The sequence below is a fragment of the Barbatula barbatula genome (genome assembly GCF_947034865.1).
Source record: "Barbatula barbatula genome assembly, chromosome: 24".
Taxonomy (NCBI): domain Eukaryota; kingdom Metazoa; phylum Chordata; class Actinopteri; order Cypriniformes; family Nemacheilidae; genus Barbatula; species Barbatula barbatula.
In genome coordinates this window covers 19720868-19747228 of record NC_136787.1, presented here as the reverse complement: position 1 = coordinate 19747228, position 26361 = coordinate 19720868, and the positions used below count along the sequence as shown (strand labels likewise).

Genomic DNA, 26361 nt, shown 5'->3' with positions numbered 1-26361 from the left:
ACCACAGGCCCATTGCTGCGTATAAACGCAACGACAATCTACAGGACAGGCTCGTCTGTAGCAAGCTTCGTACTGCAACCCCGTCGGGCCGAGTAGGCCGTTGCAAGTACTTTGTACAGAAACAATGGGTGATGAGCAGGTACAACAAAAAGATCTTCAAGATTCCCCGACCTCTGACGCATGAAATCACCAACTGTATTTACCTGGCCTTCTGCACTAGGTGTCGCAGACAATACGTGGGGCAGACGAAGAATGAACTCAGAGTCAGAGCTTATCAACACGCACACAACATTTTACACAAGATTGATAAGCGAAGACATCTGGTTCAACATTTCCTTACCCACGGTCTACCTGCATTCAGGGTAACCGGTCTCCAGTCAAATCCAGCATGGTCTCTAAGGGAGAGACTTAGAGCCGAGAGCGTCTGGATTAAGCGCCTGGACACGGTGTACCCTAGAGGCCTGAACGAGGCCTAAACCTAAATTCCTTTCACACTGCTCCTCTCATCTGGGTGTGTTATAACATTTGATGGCCACCCACACCTCATCCCTAACACCTAATGTCACTATCCCCTCGTGGATTACACCTGAGGGTACACCCTCATCCTCTTCCTAAACCTAATATCAGGACCCCCTCGTGTATTACATCTTAGACCTCACCCTAACCTCAATCCTTACACCTAACATCAGGAACCCTATACGTACACCCCTAACTAAACCTAACCCTAAAACAAAAATTACAATGATCGTACTTACCTTTTAAAACACTTACCTCATCCTCCTGGAATCCAGTCCTGGCCAACACGCCATTTAACAGGCAAAGGGTTGGCCGGTCACTGAGACATATAGGTTGTTGGGATGCCTACACACACTATATACACACACATATTTGTAAAATAACATAACCCAATTTGGTCAGCATCTACATACATAAACTAAATACTCACACAAATCATGGGGATATTTGGGTACGGCATCGTTTTCTCTTCTTGGCCTTGGGTGACCTTAGGTGTTCAGTAGGAAGTGGGCCAGTGCACAACCATTTCTGGGGCCTCAGGGCCCTAGATCTTGGATTTTTTGCCCCTAACCCTACAACCCTACTGTAACCCTGTTCTGATATCTGATCTATCCCCCATCCGAACCAAACTCTTACCCTAAGGTCAGGCACCTTCTGGTCGTTGGACAATTAGGCAAAATTCATCTAACCCCCACCCCAACCAAACTCTAAACCTAAGGTCAGGAACCCTCTGCAATGGACACGAATTGCAACATATCTCATCGAAAGGCTCGGAAACAATTGTCGGACCGCGTTCCGTTCGAAAGGCGTGGACGAGACCTTTCCGACGAGCCTACGTTCGTATCTCTACGACCTTCCTACGCAGAGTTATGCCCACTTATTCAAAAAATAGCGCCGCCTGGCGGACAAACGTTATAACTCCGTGTAGGAATGGACTAGAAACGCGAGACGGGTGTTGTCGGAAAGGTCTGGATGACACCTTTCCGACGAGCCGTCGACCGACGCGGTACGACCTTCCGTGACGGATAGGGGGAGCCAAACAGAAACGGCTCTAGAAAAAATATCTCGGCCTAGGAAGGTCGCAGCGACGAGTGCTTGGTGTCGTTGGAAAGGTCTCGGCGAGTCCTTCGAGACGCGTCCGACCTCGTCCTGCTGCGACCTTCCTGGCCAGAGATACGCTTTTCAGACGCCTTTCTGTTCGGGGGTCTAGCTCGGCTTAGGAAGGTCGCAGCGACGCGTGCTCGGTGTCGTTGGAAAGGCCTGGACCTCCCCTTTCGAATGACACCTGGCTCTAGGTTCTACGATCTTCGCGGCCCGAGTTACGTCGACTCCAAATTCGTCTGTTTAGAGCGTGTTTTCAGCCAAGTACAACCACTTGAACCTTTTACAAAAAGTGTCTCTCGAAAACTATACACATCGACTCCAAATGGCCTGAAACGTGTAGAAAAAGCCTTTCTGGGTGAACGAATTTGCACTTTTCCACTTAGGAAAATTTGACAAACTTTTACAAAACTTCACCCTGGGGTGCACTTCCGAACGGAAGCTCGGATCGACTCCAAACCTTCACCATCGTGCTCGGCGACCTCGAAACTATATAATGACGTGCCTCGTTTTCCTTTTACACTTTCGTTAAGGGGGGTGCACTTCCTTATCTCGGCCGCTGGGGGCGCTATCGAGCTAAAAGTGAGCGCGTTCGAAAGGGCGTCCGCCAATTACTAGATATACGCAATTTCAAGTCTCTACCTACATCCCTTCGAAAGATAAGTGGGGGGGTGCACTTCACCAGGGGTGCAACCTTCGTTTTTTGCCCTACAACCTATTCTCATATCTGATCTATCCTATTCTGATATCTGATCTATCCTATTCTGATATCTGATCTATCCCCCATCCGAACCAAACTCTTACCCTAAGGTCAGGCACCTTCTGGTCGTTGGACAATTAGGCAAAATTCATCTAACCCCCACCCCAACCAAACTCTAAACCTAAGGTCAGGAACCCTCTGCAATGGACACGAATTGCAACACATCTCATCGAAAGGCTCGGAAACAATTGTCGGACCGCGTTCCGTTCGAAAGGCGTGGACGAGACCTTTCCGACGAGCCTACGTTCGTATCTCTACGACCTTCCTACGCAGAGTTATGCCCACTTATTCAAAAAATAGCGCCGCCTGGCGGACAAACGTTATAACTCCGTGTAGGAATGGACTAGAAACGCGAGACGGGTGTTGTCGGAAAGGTCTGGATGACACCTTTCCGACGAGCCGTCGACCGACGCGGTACGACCTTCCGTGACGGATAGGGGGAGCCAAACAGAAACGGCTCTAGAAAAAATATCTCGGCCTAGGAAGGTCGCAGCGACGAATATTTAAACCAACACGGTTTTAGGTGAAGCTTTGTGCAAAGTAAATAGGACAACAAGGCAAATGGAATGATTATTCAGAGACTGTAGTATGGTAGTAAGATAAAGCAGAAAAACCAACGCGGCAGTGGGTTACAGTGCATTTTAGAACAGCTATAGCGTTTTGACACGAGAGGAAGCAGACTGCCTAAAACCCCCCTAATCCACTTGTAACCCACTGCTTGCCTGATCTTATAACACAGTTTTATAATGAAACTCTAAACCACAGTCAATCTTGAATCTACATAAATGAGCAAATTAAAATACAGATATTTAATCTAAGGCACACTGTACCCCAGAACCACTGCGACAAGATAAGACTTATGAAAGACAACAGAATTTCAGAGGGAAATGGAAATTGCTGTGACATCTGCGCTTTAACAAAAACCTCCAAACATTTCATTGTTAACTAAAGAAATGTTAGCCATTGGCGCTACATATCATGCCAAATACTCATTTCAAAATAATTGAAAACCAATAATCAACTTTTTCAAGTTATGCAATTTAACTTTTTCACCAAATTTATTTTTGGTTTACGGTGGGTAATATTGTATGTGTCAATCACCTTTAACTTGGGGCATCAGTCCTTCAAGAGAGACATACAAACTTTTAAAATAAACAAATGATTAAACTAACGTGATCAACACGCAATGCAGCCATCAGACGACGCTCTAACCCCGTGTTTCTTTGTTAAGTTTCTGTTGTAACATTGTTTTGTTATAGCAAAATGTTCAATAAAGCATTTAAAAAAAACTTTGAAATAAGGGGAATGTAGAACATTTCACCGAAAACTGGATGAAATACACAATGAAACAGATATAAAAAGGCGAGTAGATCTGCTTGCGTTGGCTTTTGTGAGACTGTAACAATCTGTGTTTAGTCTTCATTCTGGTTAGATGAATAACAGGCGGAACCATCGTGAACGCTGTTAGGGTTCGTGTTTAACACCGGGAAGAATAACACGTAACACACACATCTCTATACATACGTACATGGACGGGGATGCGCGGTAGGTTAGTATGTGTGTTTACAATCGGCACAGTTTTTCCGAACTCTAACATTACATGAATACAAAACGCCTTTAACTTCTTGTACTCAATGTCCACATTACATGAATCGAAACGTTCATAACCCGTTCATTTTATTTTCGCTCCTATACTTTAAGACATTCACAATACAATTGCACAAATCCTTCCATTAAAGAGTTTTTAAATTATTCTAATAACAGGTAATGCAATATTCTTTGTGTGTGTTTTTAATCAATTATACGTAAGATATTTCCTGTTTAAAGACTAAATTGAGTGCTTGTTGTTCTTCAGTCCGTTTGCACGATGTCTTCAGCGATAACACATGGATTCAAAAGCAGTAAAGAGGACTTCAGATTTGGGCCCTGGACAGTCACTGCTGCAAAGACTCATATTATGAAGTCTAAAGATATTGAGAGGTAAAAAGCGTGTTTGCTTTGTCAGACTGTTGCAATTTCTGCTGTTGTGAAAGCAGGTGGATGAATATTTTGTTGCGTTAGAAATGACCCGGCCTGTGCGTGAGATCACATCATCTGAATCTGACAAAACATCACTTTTGTTGTAGGTTAGCAGATGAGATTCATATGCCATCTCTCCCAGAGATGCTTTTCGGTGACAATGTTCTGCGCATTCAGCACATGAAAGGTTTTGGGATTGAGTTTAATGCAATCGATGCTCTCAAATGTGTCAACAACATGCAGGATTCTGTGAAAGTGGCTTGCGCACAAGAGTGGCAAGAAAGCAGGTAAAACACTCTGAGGCTCAAACTAATTTTTTCACTGTCGTGTGGAATCCTTTCGCTCTAAAAGAGTCCTTTCGCTGTGTTTCAGGGCAGACTCGGAACATTCCAAAGAGGTTGTGAAACATTACGACTGGACATACACAACAGATTACGGAGGGACTTTACTTGGAGAGCAAATTCAAATGAAGGTATTTTACCCTACACGTAAACACACACTAGTGATTTAACTAGCTGAGCTTTAAAGGGATAGTTCACCCAAAAAGAATAATTATTTAATAATTAACTCGCTTATACATGTTACCAACATGTATAAATGTTTTTGTTCTGCTGAACACAAAGTAGGGAACGGGATAAGATCTGTTTGGTTACTGACATTCTTTAAGATCTTTTGCCCAGAAACCCCATTTCTGTGTGTATGAAATAGGTGGTGCCCACCACAGAACGGATTGATCTGGAGAAGCTGAAAGCACGGGAGCAGATCACGTTTTTTGAGGACGTGCTTCTGTTTGAAGACGAGTTGCATGATCACGGTGTGTCTATGATCAGTGTGAAAATTGTAAGTGCTTTGGGCTTTACATACAAATTGTTGCCATTTAAGCATTCATGGGTGTAATATAAGAGCACAGAAAAAAGGTGGTCAGTGATCAAGTCAATTAATAACCTTTATATAACATTTTTTCTCCCGATTTTTTTTTTATTCTGTCTCTATCAGTTAAAATAAACCAACCATAAGAAGCATAGACCCTTAATATCTTTGTAAGCAGGCAAACTTACAAAATCAGCAGAGGATCAAATAATGATTTCCCTCACTGTCTATATCTGCCTAATTTAATTATTTTGAATAAAATACAACAACCTTAGATTTACCTTCCAATCATATCATAAACTAGAAGAAAATGTGAAATTTTATCATTTTAGAGAGTCATGCCCACCAGTTTCTTTACTCTGTTGCGGTTCTTCCTGAGAGTGGACGGCGTGATGATAAGGATTAATGACACACGTCTATATCACGAGGCAAGTTTTAGCCCTGTTATCGTATACATCTTTTAACTCTTAACGTTTGAACCTCACATTCTTGAATGCTTTCAACAGGCTGGACAAGACTACATGCTAAGAGAATTTAGCACACGTGAAAGTAAAATATCAGATCTTCAGGTGAGCTAAAAAGAAGTCATAAAATAGGAATTTACCAAATGTGTGCTTTCAAATGTTTCTGTAAATTGTTTGTGATTTTAAGAGGAATTGTTTGTGGATGTTGTTTGCTAAAAGATCACTGCTATGATGGCGTTTCTCTTGTTTTAGCATGTTCCTCCAGCCTCATACACGGATCCCAATGAGATCGCCCAGCACTTACCACTGAAACTCACCAAGTGTGAGAAACTTACCTTTCCAGAGAGAGAGGAACAGAGAGAAACAGAATCTTCACAGTGACCTGACCAGAGACACGTCTACATCTGACACACTAAAGACTCGCACTCGCTGTTCTCATTTACTGAAACATCACGTGGGATATTGTCATATCAACTCAGTGTGGAAGAGTTTTTTCCAACTTATTGTGAAATATGGCCAATGTGTGCTGTGGAGTCATTGAGATGAAAATGTTTGACATGGGTGTGAATGAGGAAGGTTTTATTAAAATCCTTTAAATGATTAAACTGGATTTGGACATATCTGAGTTTAAATTAAAAATTATTCTTATAAATAACAATGTGTTCCTATGACGTAAATCAACTCTTTTGGAATGATCCGTTAAAAAACAACCCTCATTTAAAGTTCGACCTTTCCTTTGCATGGCAAAATGTGTGAGTTTATAGTGAATTTAGTGGGATTGTTGGAATGCTCTGTTTGAATCTCTTTCAAGTACAGGTTTAGATATACAGATCTTTTATAAATCTGTAATTCACCGAAGTTCTTAAATCTCTGGCGTTACACACTAAGTGCAGTAGGTGGCGATATGGACCTAGACATGTCGGTCGGGACCCGCCATTGAAGAAAAAAAGAAGCTCGACTCACCAGCGGTTCACACTAGACGGGATACAGCTACCTCCACTGGGCATGCGCACTTCACGTTTAAATCAGTTGATTCATATTTGTTTATCATTGTAAGGTTAAGTTTAGGTTCGGGTAGGTGTTAGCTAATGTAATTAATTTTAATTATATGGCGAGATTTTACATCACTTCCGGCCGTTGCTGTATCCCTTTCCAGCCGGTGTAGTTTATTGTGACACAGCCGCGGCGCATGTGTTTGTGGGACCGTCACGGGTAAGTCAAGAAACAATTACTCATATTAGACTGTGATCAAAGAACTCTAATATGATATAAATCAGCGAGGAAGAGTTAGACGTCAATCATTATCCCAACTGTGTTGAGTAAAAGTGTGTGTGTGTGTGTGTGTGTGTGTGTGTGTGTGTGTGTGTGTGTGTGTGTGTGTGTGTGTCACAGAGATGCCGAAGAAAGGTAAAAGAGTGAATACATGTGCTGGACAGGAGGAAGATGAAGAGGTGCTGTCTGTGAAACAGAGGAAGATGATGCTGACGAAAGCTCCTCTGTGCTTTGATTCGCCTCGTGAATTCTTTCAGAGTCTCATCAGTCCGATGAGTGTGGATGAGTTTTTCCAGGACTACTGGGAGAAGAAACCTTTAGTTTTACACAGATCAGATGCTGCGTCCGTGGATCTTTATCAATCTCTGTTTCAGCTGTCGGACCTGCAGCAGCTTTGCTCTCATGGACTGCAGTTCGGTACAGATCTCAATATCTGCCGCTGTATCGACGGCAAGAAGAAAGTGTTAAATAAAGATGGACGAGTGAAGTTCCGTCAGCTGAAAAAAGACTTTGATCAGAAGAAAGCCACCATACAGTTTCACCAGCCTCAGAGGTTCAAGGTCAGAGTTACACCTTGGTTACCGTGTGTCTATTGCTGATGAAAATAGTTGAATATGTGTTGTGTGTTTATTGATGTTTTATTTGGAAGTTGTGTGGTCACAGGATGAGTTGTGGCGCATTCAGGAACAGTTGGAGTGTTTCTTCGGCTCTCTGGTCGGTTCTAATGTATACATCACACCTGAAGACTCGCAGGGTTTGCCGCCACACTATGATGATGTTGAGGTGCGTGACGTCCACGTACAGATGTCCATTACTATATCATTTCAGTTCCCTGTCTTCTATGTAGGGTTTATTTTTTCTGCGACGTTCAAATCAATATTTCTATAAAACTGACTTACAAGCAGAATACCTTTTCTTAATTGAACGCTGGCGCTTCACGAATGGGGCCGATGGTGTGCGTGTCTCTTCTGTACAGGTCTTCATTCTTCAGCTGGAGGGACAGAAGCACTGGAGGCTTTATAAGCCCACCGTCCATCTTGCCCGCGAGTACAGCCTGGAACCAGAGGAAAATATTGGCACCCCCACACATGACATCATTCTGCAGGTATGCTCATTGCACACACACACAGGAATCAAATCTAACTCAAAACATTGACTACAGTTATATGTTCAGGCCACTGTTTTAATATATTTAAATGAAAAATCCTTGTATGGATGTATTTCAAAGTTATTCGGTGCTGTGATAAAGAAATATGACGAAAATGCGACGGTTGTCTACACTGACAACCCACCCGTGCTGTGCCTATACAGTGCCGATCCTGGACGATAGGGGCCCTTGTACAAATATTTCAGATTAGATATAGTTTACAGTTAGGGTTAGACCTATAAGAAATAAAAAATAACTTGATTAACGCAAATGAAGACTGAAAAAAACTAACCATCAAACTAGGGCTTCAATTTATACTTAAACAATTTATATAATTGAATAAAAAATGTTGACCTAATGCGTGGCTCTTGAACCATCTAGCTGTTCAAAAAAACTATAACACAAAAGCGCAGTGACAAAAATGTAATATAAAAGCATGATAAATACAGTTCTCAAAAAAGCTAAGCATACGAGAACACACCAACAATTCTCTAAATGTGATGGCACAAACTAAAAATTACATATTAGCCTATCGTGGGCAAACGAAATATAGTGGACAAATACTGAGTTTGTAAATCTGTACTGGAGAATGGGTTTAATTGCATAATTTGGCTAAACTAAATAAGACTTTAAAATAGTACAAAAACACATGTCGTCTCGTTCTTTTGCTTCGCGTTGTTGATGTTTTTCACTTCACCCAGGCGGATAGCTCTGTTTTAAAGCCATTGTCATTTGTAAAGACACATACTATCAGCACGTTATTACGGGTAAAGAGTAGAAGGGATACAGCTACCTCCACTGGGCATGCGCAATACCGCATCATTTTTTGTTTTCGGGCCGTAGCTGTATCTATTCTAGCCACAACCGTCATTACCTGCCGCCCAGTGCATGATATACGAGTGTGAAACAGTAATTAAATAAATTATTTAAAAGGAAATTTCAAAATGATTCTTCTGAAGTTGAATCCGCAAGTTATAAAAAATAGTGTCTTGTTTACAATAGGGTTTTTGATATGGTACTTAAGGGGGAACGCAACCTGCCTAGTCTGTGTATAGGAAGGAGCAGCTCTGTCTACATTAAGTAAAGAGCAGAGACTGCTGGACAGTAAAACTTCAGAACGTCACGAATTAGCACTCAAGGTGCGTGAAACAAACACATGCGCACTTGGATTAGAATGGAAGCAATTCAATTGTTAACATGCCTGATCAAAGTCTATGTACGCCACATACATTACTACGATTATAAGCATAATCACATTATTTAGATCAAAGTATTAAAGTTTATTAGAAATGTTGCCAAAATCTCCTTTTTTGTGGGTGCATGTATACAAAATCACTGTCACATATGAGTTAATTATCACATAAGATGGGTAACACTGTTCTAAATAAAAAAAACATTTCGGATCCACACTGGAAGATCTATATCAATGTACTGGGGTCAGCTGTGGCCTAATGGTTAGAGCGTTGGTCTTGTGATCAGAAGGTTCTAATCTCAGTGCCAGCAGGTCATGACTGAAGTGCCCTTGATCAAGACACCTTACCCCTGATTGCTCTGCAGTAATGTGTCACTGTAGAAAACTACTTGTAAGTCGCTTTGGATAAAAGCGTCTGCCAAATGAATAAATGTAAATAATACATTTATTCATTTATTCATTTGAATAAATGTCCCCATTACAAACAAAGCAAAGTGTTTCTTTGGACACACAGATTTGTCGCTTACAGCTCTGTCTGTTGATATGTTAGGCTGGTGACTTGCTCTATTTCCCAAGAGGAACCATCCACCAGGCGAACACACCTTCAGGTGTGGATCATTCCACCCACCTCACACTCAGCACCTACCAAAACACGTATGTCTATGCACACATCACACAATCTTCTTAAGCCGTCACAACAGCTATATGGTTTTTCTGCAAGCTTGCAGAACATGCACTTAACAATGCTTGTGTTGTAGGTCATGGGGTGACTTCATGCTAGATGTGTTTCCTAGTTTCTTATTTGATTCTATGAAAAGTGACCACAGGCTGCGCTGTGGCCTGCCACAAAACCTCCTTACTGTAAGTACAGTCCTTTCCTACCCACAAATCCTTGTCTCATTTAGCAATAAATGTTCCTTAGGCATCCACAATTAATTTATGTCTTTCCCTCTTGTGTGTGTTAGTGTCCGAGTTTTGGTCCTGACATTAAAAAACAGGTATGTGTGTTTCTGCGGCATTTGGCTGATCATCTTGAGAAGGAAAACAAGGAGTTACGCTCCACTGATATGAAGAGAGATTTCATCGCTAACAGACTCCCGCCTTACCTGCTGGACCAGGCTGATCTTGAGCCAGGCGAGTCTCGCATGCTGCTGTTTGTGTTTGTCATTGTATTACCTACGTCTTGCATTTTCTATATATCTCTATTTGTCTCTTTCAGCTGGAAAACTGCCAGCATTAGAAGACACAGTTTGTATCAAGTTTAAAGAGCATCTTCTTCTAACAGTGGAACCCAGTCAAGATGACACTGTAAGAGTCGCTGATGCATGTTTTATATACGACACAAGTATGGAAATGTCCTCACTGTGTGCGTGTTTGTGTGTTTCTTAGGATACGGCCACAGAGTTGGTTGTGTTTGTGTTACATTCTTTAAGAAACAAGCGAGAAACACACATGATGGGAATGTCTGATGATGAACAGGGATCACAGGTCTGATAGTTCTTATCACATGATGCAGATTTCATCTTCATGACTTCCTTCAGGATTGTGTTCACTAACTTACTTTTCTCAGTTTCAGGGTCTGCGGTTCCCGTTGACACATGTCGCTGCTCTGAAGCAGCTGTTGAGGTCGGAGCGCGTCGCTGTTGGAGATCTACAGCTGATGCAGGATGCTGATAAACTTGGACTGACTCTTGGTCTCTGGACCGAAGGGTTGCTGCGTGTGTGTTAAACAGCTTCATTCCTGTGGACAAACTGGCACGTGTGAACGATTTAAACAACGATATGTTACTGCACAGTTTTGCAAAACCTTGTGTCTCTACCATAGAATTCATCTTTCAACATGGATGGGTTTGTTTTTTATCACAGTGAGTCTCTGTTATAGCCTAAACATTTGACCACTGAGGGTTTGATGGCATTTGAAAAAGTCTGAACTGAATTTACAAAAATAACAAATTGTAATTGAATAAAATCATATTTAATTTTCCATGTTCTTTGTGATATTGTGTTACATATGTTACATTTTTAGGATTCATTTAGAATAAAAAATTCTGCTTAGAAACAATCACCATGACATCTCGGTACACATTGACAGTTGGTTAAGGTTAATCATTGCTCTTAGTCCTCTTATACCTGAACAACTCCAGTGAAGCGACTAGTTTTGTATGTCAGATGAAATATTTGCAACCGCACTGATTAAAGGGAATATCCAGCATGACGTCGCATCTTTTATACAGAATGCAGCTCCAGCTTGCAGTGTTCTTATAGTGCAAATGTGCTTCACATAAAAAAGTGAGAGATTTTGCTGCAGTTCCCTCTTATTAACAGTGACTTTTAAAACAGGCCCCTGTGCATTTTCCAAGACCAGCTCCACATCAATTATTGCTGCTCGGGGTGAATGGCTAAATACTGTTTTACAGCCAAACTTGACTCTTTGACACGATGTTATCTGGATGTTGGATAGCTTCAGCATCACAGCACGTCCATGTCCCACATTTGAGTGCTTTTGTTGACACAAAGCTGACTCAAAATGAGAGGAACTCTGTCATTTCCACCTGAGACACAGCAAAACATTGTGTTCAAAATCCTAGGAAAAACAAAACAAAATTTTGCACTAGCTAATTTGAGTTCAACATTACCTTTGAGGTCCAGCACCAGGCTACGATTTAAATGAGACGAGATTCTTCCATCTTCATTAAGACTCCACCTTTGATTCATCCGTCCATGTTCTTCCCATAATGCCACTCTGGCCCCCACGCATGCCTTTGCTCCAATCACAGAGAGACAGCCCCCTCTCATCTACTCAAACACACAGCAGATTAAATCACTGCTTTTCAAGTGAAGAAACTGATTGTGATAAAAAGGGGGTCGAGCTTTCTCATACGTAGCACCAAAACTCTGGAATAGCCTTCCTGATATTATTCCAGGATCAGACACACTCGCCCAATTTAAATCTAGATTAAAGACGCATCTTTACAGCCAAACATTCACTTCAGGCTAAATATGCGAAATAAACCACCAGGAGATGCTGACATTAGATATTATTTACTAGAATTATTGGATTTATTATATAAAACACCATGTAGCGTGTTTTACCCTTTCTTGGGTTTTTCGTTTTTCCCCTGTAAAGCTGCTTTGGAAAGATGCAAATTGTGAAAAGCGCTGTATAAATAAAATTGAATTGAATAATGTAATAATAAAATAATTGAATGATTTTAACCTAACCTTTTCCCAACGATATGCTCTTATATGGCATACAGACAAACTCAATGCACTACATTTATGCATTTGGCAGATGCTTTTATCCAAAGCGACTTCCATTGCATTATCCTATACATTTTACATAGGTATCTGCAATCCCCTGAGATCCAACACACAACCTTGCTTTGTTGACACAATGCTCTTAAAACTGAGCTACAGGAAAGCATTTCATGTAGATTAAAAACAGTTTATCAAATGTGTCATAAAAAGGTTTCACCTTAAAGGCGGGATAACATGCCATGTCATGTCATGCATTATGACTTCTTTACACTGTTGAACGTGCTGGCTTCTCATACTCAACATGGTCAACTTGTTATAAAACCAGTTGGACGTATGATGTGGTATTTCTGTGCTTGGTACACTCCTCCTGCACTCCAACTTGTTTCAGAAAGGTTTTATAAGTCTGGATCGGCATTTCGTAACAGGGATCCTATTCCTTTTACTGGCAATTCTCCTAGAAAAGCTCGCCCACGTCGAGCCGAAAGAAAGAGCCTGCCCACGACCCAATTTACGAGCGTTAGGAATTCCCACTTAACAGAATTGGCTGCTTAGGGTAAAGATTGGCTGTGCTGTGGGCATGCAGCTGTGGCTCGTTACTCTTGCAATAGTGAGAGAAGTTGAGGTGTGTTTGTTTGTTCACGGCATTTCAGTGATGGATGTAATATAAGTAGTGGATATAACGCTGGATTTGGAAATGGTTTAGAACTGATAGATGGAGCGGTCCCAGTGCTAAAAGATGCCGGACATGAATCACACGCGTCTAACTAAGTCATGTGTTTTGTTGACAATCGGCATGTAAGGGAATAAGGTAAAAAACCCGAAGGTATTAATGTTATGATGTATTGTGTGCTCATGCTGTAGTTCCGCCCCCTTGCCCGCCTCCAGCAGCTCGTGTTTTTCTGGAAATTATCGTACAGCTGTATCTCTCTTTTAAAAAATTTGATCAGACTAAATACTCTTCGACGTATGCAATATTACTATATAGGTACTCAAGATTAATATGAGAGTGTTCAAGTCTTTGAAATTAGTTCTATTAACAAGAAGCATTAACCACTAAAGCCATTAACAATGTGTATCTTTAATGCCTCTCACGAAGGGCTTTGCTTTGTGCTGACATCACACAGACCGTGTTTTTCAGAAGACCATCAGTGAAGATCCAACGTTGTGTGCTCAGTGAGCCGTCAGCCGGACTCAGAAAGGCTTTTGCGGGAAAGGAACCCTCTGAAAAGTTCTCTGTGGTCACGACAGAGCCCAGTGCTCGATTCCGTACCTGAATGTGAACTTTTGGCTGAGAAGGAAACAACAGTTTATAAAGTTAAGGGACATTAGCATAGTGACTAGATCTTCTTTGATGGATTGCATAAATGTTCCAGTGCCTAGAATTATCTCTGCAAAAATGCGTGTGGGTCTGTCTGGTTTACGCCAGCCTTCACCAAAGATGAATCCCAACAGGGCAAGCACGAACAGACTCTAACTGGTGCTATCCTGCATCTAAATTACACACACACACACACACACACACACACACGTAGTGTACTCATTGTGTGAGGAAGAGACCACTAACATTAACTCTTCAATCCTTTAGAATACCAAATCTAAGATAATGACGGTCTTGTGGTGTCTGTCCCGCAGAACTCCCAGCATCCCGTTTGTTATTGCTATAGAGAAACTGGATGTATAGATTTCACTCATGATGGCCAACAACACACACAACAACATTGATGAAATACAGGGGGTGTCGTTGTCATATCTAACCTGTCTGAGAGACTTCAATGATCCAATAGTGTCCCAACCGCTATGTTCTTTCCAGTCTGAATATTTTCCAGGTTCCAGAAGCATCTGACGGCCGTTAAACTGACTGTATTCATAAGCCACCCACCTGCCGGAGAACTCAAGCAGTCAGAATAATTCACACAGACTTCAATAAAAAACTAAACTGAGAGTTATGTTAGAGTTCTTACAGGCCGCTGTTGACTCTTAGAGACTGGCTGAAAAACTTGCTCATGTTTTCCATGTCAGAGAATAAAGTTTCCTCCAGTCCCTCAAAGCCGCTGAGAGAGAACAAACTAATGGACAGATCTGTGAAACTCTGAGAGAAAACAATTAAATGATGACATTTGTGGTCAGAAGTTTGTTGGTTCCTTCCATTGAATGAAATGTTGATGGCATACATCACTCACGTATGGAATGGGCTTTAGGGACCTGATGGCTGTTGATACACAACCACAGGAAGTGAGGTCAGGGTAAAGCCCCTCCCCCAAGATATACTGGTTACCAGAGTAACCCTCCTCATCGAAGAGCAGCCAACTACACAGGGACGAGTGAGTGAGAGAGAGACGTTGGAGGTGCTGTCTGAGATCCATTGATCTGTGATTTATATCCATGGGTTTACAACCAATCTGCTGTTGATGTCAAATTCTCACCTTCCTCGGATCACTCGGAACGAAACGAGGCCCGGAACGCTGCAGTCTAGAGCTTCACCCACAAACTCTCTGGACTCACCAGCATAATGCGTCTGGGTGTAGGCACGTAGCTGCGGTCAAAGAGAAACACAACAGCGTCACGAGCCGTTGCTCATGTATGTCGATGGCACATGTAAAGCGAATTTACCGAAAATGCTGGTTCCACAATCCCGCAAACCTCCTGTAATGAAAATGAGAAGGATGCATTTTAAGATATTTAACAACATGATTCGTGCGAATGTTGCATTAATGATCCAGTCCAAGAACGTACCCTGCGAATTGGCCTCAGGGAACGTGGCGGTTTCGCCCCGCTGCCCCACTCGAGAGCCCCAGGATACCGTCCTTTCTCTAGAACGTACTGATCTCCCGTGAAACCCCGCTCGCTGTACGCCACCCACCTGAAACACACAAGCACCAGAGATGGTGGAAAGAACTTTTGAAATGAAATAATCTCAAAACCTCATGTAATACTCACGTTCCTCTCATCACATGGATGCTGTCCGCTTCATCAGACGGACCGTTCAGCCGCATATCAGGAACGTCTGCATGCATCAGATTGAATTCTTCATCTGACCTCTTGAGACAAACCGCAGGCTCCCAGAAATCCTAACAAGCAGACAACACACCGCCATTACCAAACCTCTGCTGTTACTGTTCATCATCGACATTCAGCCCTGACAAACTGTGTTTCCATCAGACTGTGCAACACAACTCACGCATCCGGCTATTTGATTCCTTCCTCTTTCATTATTCTGATCAGATGGCAATGGCATTTTATTTATATAGCACTATTCATTTCAACCAGAGGTTGACAAATGTGCTTTAACATCAAAAAGAGGCAATATTATACATTGTAATAAGATAAAAAGGAATCGTACAGAAAATATTAAGAAACGACATATTAACTATCACAAGCCTTATCACAGAGGTAGGTCTTTAGCCGAGTCTTAAAAGAAGACGCAGATTGAGCCTTTTTTATTGTAATTGGCAGTGCATTCCAAAGTTGAGGGGCAGCAAATGAAAGGGTCGGAAACCCCTGTGCTTTCGATTCATCTTAGGAACAGACAGAGTCTGATCGTTAGAAGACCGAAGAGATCTACAAGTCTTTCTCTCAAGCAGTAGATCAGAAGTGTAATAGGGACCCAGACCATTTAACGATTTAAAAACAATAAGCAAAAGTTTAAACCCTACTCTGTGGCACACAGGCAACCAATGCAGAGATCTTAAAACAGGAGTAATATGAGTCCCAGTTAAAAATCTAGCTGCTGCATTTAGGACAGGATCATGATGATTCATGGGATTAGCAATGACAAGGATTTCCAAGAAACACACAAACTCATCAAATGGCACCTTAAATGCATTGGAAGTTGCTTTGGGTAAAATGTGTGCCAAATGCATAAACCCTTTTATAGCATCTGTTTGTGTGTGTGACGTTCTGCTGTTATTGAGTTTCACACACAGATATTTGATTTTACCCACCACAAAGAAACACTGAGTGAAAAAGATTAAACTTACACTCTGAATGTAGCGCAGGGATTTAATCGTGTCTTCAGTATGGCTGAAAAGTTGTGTGCAGTTGCTGTATTGACCTTCTTCCAGAACATACTGATGACCTCTGAACCCCTCTTCGGAGAAACACACCCATCTAACAAACACACACTGTATTCTGTCAGTTATGCTGATAGCTCTTTCAATCGCAAATACACACTTACACAAGTGTTTACCAAGGGCTGAGAACACACATGCTCATTTCATGCCTCATCGTAATATTACTCATACACACATTTACATTACTGATCCTGCAGCAGCGTTCCACACTGAACATGTGACCGATCTCTGAACCATGCTAAAACACGAAACCTTCATCATGATCTGGCTTGTATTCAGTGATCTACTCTTTTACTAACCTAACTGAAAGTGAGCATTACCTGAAATATCTTTGTAAAAACACTATATAAATCTAGTCAAAATAAACTCTAGGTAAACTTTTCTTTCAGGGTTAGGGTTAGTATTTATAACTATCCGAGTATAAAAACAATAGAAGTCTATAGAATATAATCATTTAGATAGACTCCTGGCAAACGCTACAGTGTGTGGATCAAATGTCTCCACAGCGATAGTAATACTAGATAGGAAATGTTTAGGTCCTAATGAGGAACACTGCTTCTAAATCAAACCAAATGATGTTTATTTAAAATGTTTGTCTGAGCAAAGCAAACCTAATAAAAGCTTAATAAACACGCTGAACATCATGCGTTTCTGATCAATGAGTAACAAATCTAAATAAAGAGCATCAAAAGGTCAACAAGAGAACTCTTTACACATATGTACTATAAGACTCACGTTCCACCCAGAACACGTATTGAAGAGATGCTGAGCGGTCCATCTGTGGTCATCAGACTGCCTGTGTGATCCAACAGTTCCCTGTACTGACCCTGGAACTGCTGCTTCTCATACAATATCACCTACAACAGACCCCATCCATCAATCCCATCCACTGATCAGAGATCAGCTTTAAAGATCGGTGTGCTGTCTACTCTGTCTTACCTTTGGGTCGAGAGGTCTCATCACCTTCAATCCACCCTGTGTCAGTAACAGAGAGAATAACACGAACAATTAAAGAAACACAGACTTGCTTACACAGATGTTGTCCTGAAACTCGCTTCTGTCCATCAGTAATGATGAGACAGACCTGAAACGTGATAGCAGATGTCCATCAATAGATTTAGTTGCGTCAGGTAGATGGCATGTGTTAATGTGATGCGTGTCCGTGAGTTTAAAGGTGTGTGTAACATGTACCCTTTTTAACGGTCGAAGACTCTTCACACGCAGGACTAGGGAATTCTGGAAAAGGGATGTAACGCTTCCTTCCACTTCCAAAACAGCAGAATTACCGCTGAATCCAGGCTTGTCATAAACCAACCAGCTACATGCATACAAAAAACAGATAATCAGAAAATAAATATGAGCACAATGCCAGCCAGACCTTTAAGTGTAATAATACATCTAGGTATATAGAGTGATTGAGTGAAAAAGATTGTACTTGGCTTCGTATATTGTGGTAGGCCAACTGAGACCAGTTTAATTGCACTTATGCATTTTTGTCCTTGTGTTGCTCTAATTGCTTCTACTGTTTTTTCTGCTGTCGCTTTGGATAAAACCTTCTGCTAAATGACTGCATGTAAATGGGATTACATACGGTACATAGACTTCTAAATGTCTCAAACATATCAGATGTGTTAAGAACTGTTAGTTTGAGAAGACAAGAAGCGACACATCTGATACACACGAAGCAGTAGGCATGAAAAACAAACACATTCTTATCAGATATGATGAAATACAATTTACCATCCAGTTTTGACGCAGAGGTCGGACAGTAACACGGTGCCATGCTGCTCCGTCAGATCTGTTGCAGCAAACAGACGGAGCTTATCGCTCATCTGAGACATGTTGACATGCAAATGCATCTCTGGAACACTGTCATCCTAAAGATGAGAACATGAATGTGACTTTCATCAGACCAGACAAATATACAGGGAGAAAGCTCCTACACTGAAAAAAAGGAAAAGCTGTTTTACTGAATTCATTAAAACAAAACACTTACAGTCTACTTAATAATTTTATGTTTGAAATGCAAACATAATTGTATTGTGTTAAGTCTAAATGAAATTCAACACTGTCATCAAAACATGATATGATAACTTTGCAAGAATATGTTCAAATTGATTAAGATTTCCAACAAATGGTGTTCATGTAAAATGTTTTTTTCTGTTCTGAGATTTACTTGATTAAAATTGTCACACAATTACTTTGCATTAGTAATTTTCATTTCAACTTAATTCAATTGCATACAATTAATGTAATTCAGTTTTTTTAAGTAGGCCTACACAAATATGATTTATTGTATCAGTGTTATATTGTTGAATTTTGACTGAAAACACATGTATGCAATGAAAAAATCAATTTATACAGTAGCTATATTACACATTGTTAATAATATAATTACAAATAATTATTGCTTGTTTTCCGTTTTTTATTTAATAAATAACTTGACCACGTACCTTTGTAAAAACAAATGATGACACATTGCTTTATTTTAATATTATAATTATTATATTATAATACCAGAAGTAAGCCACTTTCGGTACGTTTGCTCGGGAGCAAGCTGCACGAGAGCATCAGCGCATGGGCTTTGAAAACTAGGACCGTTGGTCTGGGCGAGGACGCTTGAGGGGGCTGACTGATTTGTTTCCAGAGCTCGTTAAAAGGTAAGAATTTAAGTAAATGTCGTATGATATAAACTAAAAATGCAGTCATTGTCAGAGTAAATGCAACAAATAGTGTTTAAAGATAAATCATGTCGACGGTCTATTTCGTCGAATTGAGGTAAGTCAACGTAAATATTACTCGTAGTTTATCACACGTATACGACGTGATTAAATCTGATGAACAAATGTTAATTATTCGTCAGGCAAATAATATTAGGCTAACGTTACCTGTCCATACCCTGACTAAAAGTGTTTTGTGCTTAGGTTTGATAGGAAAGAATGCGTACAATACGTTCTTATATCAGGGCCTGGTATTGGTAATGTACAGCAAGTGAATTAGACAACCTAACGTTAACGTTTAGTATTAACAAAAAAGGGGAAACCTAAGCTTCCAAAATCACTGCTGTTTGTTTTTAGGACCGTCTTCCACGATATGTCGGTGCCGTTATCATATAACAGTAATGGGCCAAAGCGCCATCAATGTCTGTCTAAGGAACGTTGTGAAGTTGACTGATATACCGACTGTGACGTAACGCATCGTCACCGTAGTTTCTCGTGTTGTTGGCACCACTAACGACTGATTTTTATTTTCAAAATGTATGTCAAATGAACCAACATTTACTTTTATTTGAAAGAGTACTGTAATTAGTTACTCATAAATAACAACAATTAATGATTTTGTCTATTATGACTAATTACTACTCTTTATCTCTTTTCAGTGACATTTGCTCTACATGTGGAAGTGCAAAGCCTGTTCAAAAGCTACTTTTCATATATTTCTTGTTCATGTGTTAACTACATATTCCTCTTGTTTTCTATCTGTAGGACATGGAAGAAGATCTTTTACAGAGTGCCATTGAAAAGACCACCATGGGCATCTTCGTGATAAAGGACACAGCTGACAATGAAGCCCATGATGTAGGAAATGTGCTAGAGGGTGTGGCAGTGCTTCATGATCTCGACATTGTGGCTTTTGCAACGTCAATATTGTTCGGCGTTTACTTTAGAAATTCCGAAATTTAGAAATTCTTCAAAAACTCGTAATGGGGTTGGATGGAGGGGAGCTCTCTATCAAGGCACAACATTTCAAATGTAAGCTCCACCAGTGAGATGGACCGCCTTTGTTTTTTTTTATTAATCTACATGTAAATATGTTAAGAGAGCAGTAATTTTATGAAATAAAAGTTTAAGTTTTTGAAAGCGATGTTCTTTGGACATGTTATTTAAATGATGCATTGTTACATTGATTAAATAAAGGCTTTACAAAAGTTTTTTTGTTTTATTAAAATAAAACATTATACAACAACCCATTAAAATCTAATTTAAGTGAAATTATCAAAATTAGATATAAAAGTTAGAATAACCTAATTCAATTGCACAAAACTAACATGATTGCAGCATATATATAAAATAAAATAATTATGTTAGGCTAACATAATTGAATTATGTTAAGAGAACTTAAAAAGACTATTTACACGTTACCTTTTGAAAATACATCTCATTAACTCGATAGCATTATAATGAAATTACATAAATGCGTAGGACAGTTTGAACTCAAACTAAATGTGTGGAACCAATGTCCATAATTCAATTGAATAAATCCAACAGTAATACTGTAATACTAGTGTAATACTGTACCTTCAGCAGTGTTCTGATAGAGCCCACAGATTTCATTCCAGTTCGGTTGGGTTCTCTGAGCTCCTTAAGGTTCTGTTGAGTTTCTTCACTGATCCTCACAGTCTGACCCTCTTCCAAGAGAACACACGGTCCACGGAACCACGAATCCACGTACAGCAGCCAACTAAACAAAGAAAAATCTGTCCGTCATTCTTCTAACAGCTAACAGCAAACAAACTTTAGTGTGAAAGTGTGTTTGTGTCTTAATCTTTGTCAAATACATAAACAGTATCTCACTCTAAAGAGAACACACAGACACTACAGAGAGAAAGAGAAAGATCATCATACTTTTTCTTGTCTTTCTTTCACACTTTTTCTTTCTTCTATGTTTACCCAATTTCTGCCCAGCTGCATGTGTAACAAACTCAAATAGAGAAACAGAAAGCTCAGAACCTGAACACAGAAACTAGATGGTTTGATTATGCTTTTGCACTCATCGCAAACTTAAAAACCCTCGTAGAATGTGTGTAATATTATAATTTTTGTTAAACTCTTTCTATACAAAAAGACAAAGTTCACCCTCCCGATCATCAGCTTTTTCGTGTAAATTAGAGTTCTGCATACACAGAGAACGCAGGCATATCTATCACAGAAGACATTCATCAGCAAGATTTAAGTGCAAAATAAAAAAACATTTCTAATCACCCTTTTGTGTGTGGACTTGGTTTGTATATATTAGTGGGGACCTAAACCTCAATACACACCAGCACATGAGGACTCGTGTCCGTACGGGTACAAAAGCTTATAAATTGTACAGAATGTTAATTTTAGAAAATCTAAAAGTGCAAAACATTTTCTAGGATCTTTAGGTTTAAAGGTTGGGTTAGGTGTAGTGGATAAAATATACAGCTTGTACAGTATACAACTCATTACACCTATGGACTGTCCCAACGGAGATTATAAAACATACATAAATACTTCGTTAATGAAAGGCAAAGTTATTACCATCCTTTAACTGCATGGACCGTAGCTCCATGAGAACCCATTGCCTTCTCTGTGTCCTCCACATCATCATAAATTGCTCTTCTCTCACCACAAAGTGTCTCACCTTCATAGATGAATATCTGTGTTTGCAAGCAAAAACAGGAATGACAAACATCAAAGCCCGTGAGTGTGAGCCCTGTTTACATAGTCAATACAACCGGCATCCTCAAAATACAGAAACATCTCAAGCCCTCAAAGCTTCACAATTCCATGTGTGGATAAATACCATTTTCCAACATTAAAGATGCTAAATACATTAATAAAATCACATCAGGAAGAAAATAAATGAATTTCACATTTTAAAGACAAGCTTGGGACAGAAGACCATTATGAGAACCCTAAAACATAACAAACAGAGACAAAAAAGAGATGAACTTACTATAGAGGGTCTAGGACTGAACTTTCCAAACCCACCAAGCTCTCCCTGTCAGGACGTAAAGACCAAAACTCAGAAATTTGGTAAAAAAAGCAACCGTATCCCATATTACATGAACCAACTTGACCGCTGTGCGTACCATCACGGTTGTGTTTCTTTCACTTTGACATCCAGCACTGCAGTGTTTATCCTCTTTAGGTTCCATCTCAGCTGATGGCATCAAACTATTTGTCAAATACTGATAGACTGGCAAAGTGGCATTCTTTTCAACATTGCCGGCCATGCCATCACATTCCTGTAGTCTATCTTGAGCTTCACCGGAAATCCGATCAATATGTGAGCAGAACTCATCCCCGGTGTTTGGCTCATTGACTGTTTTGGTCTCAGTGAGCTGCTGGTGCTGTAAGACACTGGAAATATCTTCATCCTCTTCCTCACGGTCTTCTCTGAAGCGGTCCCAAAGCGGTCTGGGGACAGATCCCAAACACACTGTATGACGGTCATCTGAAGCGCTTTTAATGCTGGACTGTAGCTTCTCACTGACAGACTGCAGAAGGGAAAGAACGGACAATGCCGGCTGCTCAACACTTCTCTGCTCCTCTTCAATTGCCGGAGGAACCTGTGGCATTTCGTTCCCTGACGCCTCCTCACTAACAGACTCCTCCTCATAGATGGGAGAAAGGGAGAAGGGGTACATTTTGCCTCTATGTGTGGTAGGACTGTGCATTGGCCCCATGTCATTCACAAACATGCCGTCCATCTCCTCCTCCTCGCTGATGATGGCACAACTTCCATCCACACGGACAAGGTCTAGCTCAAGAAGTCGGGAATGCTGGGAAACGGAAGCCGAGCAACTGCTGGAACGGCCTGGGAAGTCAAACTGATTCCTTCTACAGGCCGAAGAGGCAGCCGAAGTTGTTTCTTCTTCTCGAGTGTCCAAATCATCCTTGAGTATCCCAGGACTCTGATCATCCGTGACATTACAGCAAAACGCTTTGACAGAAGTCCACTGAGACGAGTCGTTCCCTCCTGAGCACACATGCTCATCTGCTGACTGGACTACAGACTCATCTACAGTGATTCCCGACTGAGGTGCTTTGCGTTCCACTGATTTATGGCTTTGTGTAGATGGGAACCGCCCTAAAATTTCTGATATCTTTGGTGTGTCTGACTTTTCAGAATCCTCTTTATCAGGTGCGAAGCTATGGTTAAAGGGTTCGGTCCTGCTTTGACTCTCATGGTTTACTGAGATAACCGTATCGATTGTACAAACATAACATGAATCACTATTCAGGCTGTGTCTACAGTTATCGCTCATTGTATAGTCTTTGGCTGTATCCTGAGATTTGTTTCTCTCTCCATCTGGTTCCGTTTTAGGTACAGAGACGTTCACAGGAGGCTGCTCCGACCTGCTGTTTGTTTTTGGAAGAATGTGCAGGTTCACTGATAACATCTCATCAGCAGCACTGCTCTTACAGGCAGCCTTTCTGTTAATTTCTCTTTCTTCTGCAAAATGTTCAAGTAATGTCTGATTTGCATCATGCTCCTTGTGCTCAGAGCTTATTGGAACATTGGTAGCGGTGATGTCAGAGGCCACGGCCACACAAAATCTGATGTCAGTGTCAGAGCCGGCAATGGACTCGTACCCTGAGGAAGGCGTCGACCTGCATCCCTCTGCGTGGCTGCGGCCCGCTGCTTGGGCTTCCTCCAGACCGGAAGACGGTGTCTGATCCGACAGCATCACGCTAAACTGCTGCTCCACATCACTGCCAACCGATGCCCCTTCAAACACAGTCGGCTCTGAATCTTCTGTAAGTTCACCGGTTTCCAGAATGTCATTCCCAGGGTCAGGTACTTCCATTCTTTCCAAGGCAACAAAAGCATTTACCAGAATGTTGTCAACCATCTTTACAGACTCCAATCGAAGGACCTCCTCATCCTTCCCAGAATCCACATGGACCAGTTTCTCTTCTGAATCTCCCTGTACTCGTCTGCAGCTCATTTGAGGATCCGCAGACAGCATCTTTAGTGTTCCGATCTGCTTCTTTCCACTGTTAGATGGTAAATTCAGTGGATCTGGTTCTAATTTGTGTATTCTGTGCAATGAGTGTCCTATGCAAATGACTGACGGATCAGGGTCTCTTACAGCGATATGAGGTAGTCTGATGGCTGAATCCCCATCTCTAGTCTCTGTGTCTGTAGCACTCAAGGTCAAATCGCTTTCTCGAGATGTGTGACATATACAGGGATTTACAGAGGTCGGATTCTCCAGACAACCATAACTCATTGTATTTGATGTGGTAGATATTTGGATGTGCTCATATCTATCTGGATGTGTTCCCTCCTCTCCCTCAGAAACAGGTGAATGGAGCTCCATGCGACGCTTTTTCTTTTGCCTCCTAACCTGCCTCAGTCCACGGTATGTACCATATGTTACCACGGGAGGACAGGCTAGATCGTAACGACTTTTCTCCTCCAGAAGCTTTTTGGTGGAGTTGATGTCTACGGCATTGCAATGACCATCGCTATTTTCCTCACTTCTGTGGAAAGAAAGCGTAGGAAACCATCAACAGAATGCTGCATGTAAGGGATAATCCACAGCTAGCTGTGCGTTAGAGGGTTTTAATGCACACGCTCCAGCCAATCGGAATCCAGTATTCAAACAGACCATGGTATCATTTAATAAAATCCTCATGTAATTCCAAATCTAACACAATTTACAACATACAAACATAATACACACACTTTGTACGAGAACTCAAAGTTGAAGTTAGATATATTGTATAATACACACACTCTCAAAGACAGATCACACAAAATATAATAAAAACAGACAGTGTCCTGTTAGTATCAGACAGACTCGGACACAAATAAACACAACAGTACATGTGGGTGTTCTCATTAAAGAAGAAGAGTTTCAAATAAATAGTGACTGAAGAATGCTCAAAACTAACCCATCTTTGTGTGTGAGTGTGTGTGTGGGAGGGTCGTTCTGTTTTTGACTCTAAATAGACCTTTAGATTCTCTAAACCATCCGTCACTTTAAATAAGAGTCAGCTTGCCTTCAAAAACCCTAAGAACTAAGATGTTTCTATACCTGGACATTTAACCTACAAACTTCCACAGAGTCGGTTTAAAAATAAGAACTGTATTGATTTGTATTGAACTGATTCGTTAAAATTTTAAAGTGATTCGTAAAAGGTGAGACAGGATTTAAAATTGTAAATTCTACGTTTCCTTTTGCCTTACAAAAAAGTTCACACAAAACACCACACACTTCAACTTCACACAATCACATGTCCTTCAGACAAGCTAAAAGAGAACAACAACACAGACTCTTGTTATACAGCTGTTTTAATACACGTCACATCCATAACATGCACTGATGTCTGCGTTAAAAACACACGCAACCGATATAAAGCACAATAAAACAAACACGGATCATCCTCGTCCTTTGATGGTCATCTAACTTAGTCTGTCTCTCGTGAATCTGAATCAGGACTGTGGATGTTGATGACATCACCAGCTGGCTTCAGGCCTCGCCGCCTCAGTCACATAGTGAAGTCTGAGAAACCAGTGATGCATCTACTGCCACACACACACACACAAATGATGACACAGCACAGAAATCTATTGTTATATTTGAACCTTATGATAAATGATTGTCTCCACGCGTACTGCAAACTTAACAATCATTGTGCACGTAAAGACTGATTGTCTCAAAAGGCAGATTGTGTCATATAAAGCAACATATTTTCCCTAAAGTAAAGAAAACGCAAAAACACAGCAGCGTAGGACACGAGTAACTTGACTTTATTGTTCCTAGAAGAGTTAGGTCTGTTAGATTCTGTGTTGTTATGACACACAGGAGTGTTTTTGTGCAGATGGGGTTAAAGTGAAATGACTCACTGTGTGTGTGTGTAACCTCTGAATGACACACAGACACTTCCACACTTCCTCCAGTCTTCTGCGCCTCTGCGTCGCTTTCAGAGTCT

The 26361-nt window shown here is 40.9% G+C and overlaps 3 protein-coding genes across 7 annotated transcripts; 2 read left to right on the top strand and 1 right to left on the bottom strand.

Annotated features, from left to right (window-relative positions):
* Positions 1-3760: 3760 nt before the first annotated feature.
* On the top strand, positions 3761-6669 carry tiprl (TIP41, TOR signaling pathway regulator-like). 5 transcript variants are annotated; one of them, XM_079449413.1, is made up of 9 exons: positions 3761-3926; positions 4079-4141; positions 4233-4357; positions 4504-4683; positions 4769-4868; positions 5105-5236; positions 5599-5694; positions 5773-5835; positions 5983-6614. In XM_079449413.1, the coding sequence occupies exons 3-9, from the start codon at positions 4245-4247 to the stop codon at positions 6109-6111; spliced, it is 813 nt and encodes a 270-aa protein (XP_079305539.1). In that variant the 5' UTR covers positions 3761-3926; positions 4079-4141; positions 4233-4244; the 3' UTR covers positions 6112-6614. The 5 variants fall into 5 exon arrangements, with proteins under 5 accessions (XP_079305539.1, XP_079305538.1, XP_079305541.1 ...); XM_079449415.1 differs by having other exon boundaries at positions 3844-3922; positions 5983-6586; XM_079449412.1 differs by having other exon boundaries at positions 3761-4141; positions 5983-6669.
* On the top strand, positions 6620-11325 carry riox2 (ribosomal oxygenase 2). The gene is made up of 10 exons (XM_079449411.1): positions 6620-6942; positions 7123-7562; positions 7666-7785; positions 7979-8107; positions 9892-9995; positions 10100-10202; positions 10307-10475; positions 10561-10649; positions 10731-10829; positions 10912-11325. The coding sequence occupies exons 2-10, from the start codon at positions 7125-7127 to the stop codon at positions 11068-11070; spliced, it is 1410 nt and encodes a 469-aa protein (XP_079305537.1). The 5' UTR covers positions 6620-6942; positions 7123-7124; the 3' UTR covers positions 11071-11325.
* LOC306889984 (beta/gamma crystallin domain-containing protein 3) lies at positions 11297-26361 on the bottom strand. Its single transcript, XM_079449408.1, has 20 exons — positions 26276-26361; positions 22506-24906; positions 22370-22414; positions 21952-22070; positions 20968-21130; positions 18410-18546; positions 17861-17987; positions 17609-17644; positions 17405-17526; positions 16577-16706; positions 15537-15667; positions 15333-15459; positions 15210-15242; positions 15023-15132; positions 14780-14906; positions 14561-14688; positions 14355-14478; positions 13726-13887; positions 11978-12137; positions 11297-11893 (listed from the first exon to the last, which is right to left on the bottom strand). The coding sequence occupies exons 2-20, from the start codon at positions 24741-24743 to the stop codon at positions 11811-11813; spliced, it is 4302 nt and encodes a 1433-aa protein (XP_079305534.1). The 5' UTR covers positions 24744-24906; positions 26276-26361; the 3' UTR covers positions 11297-11810.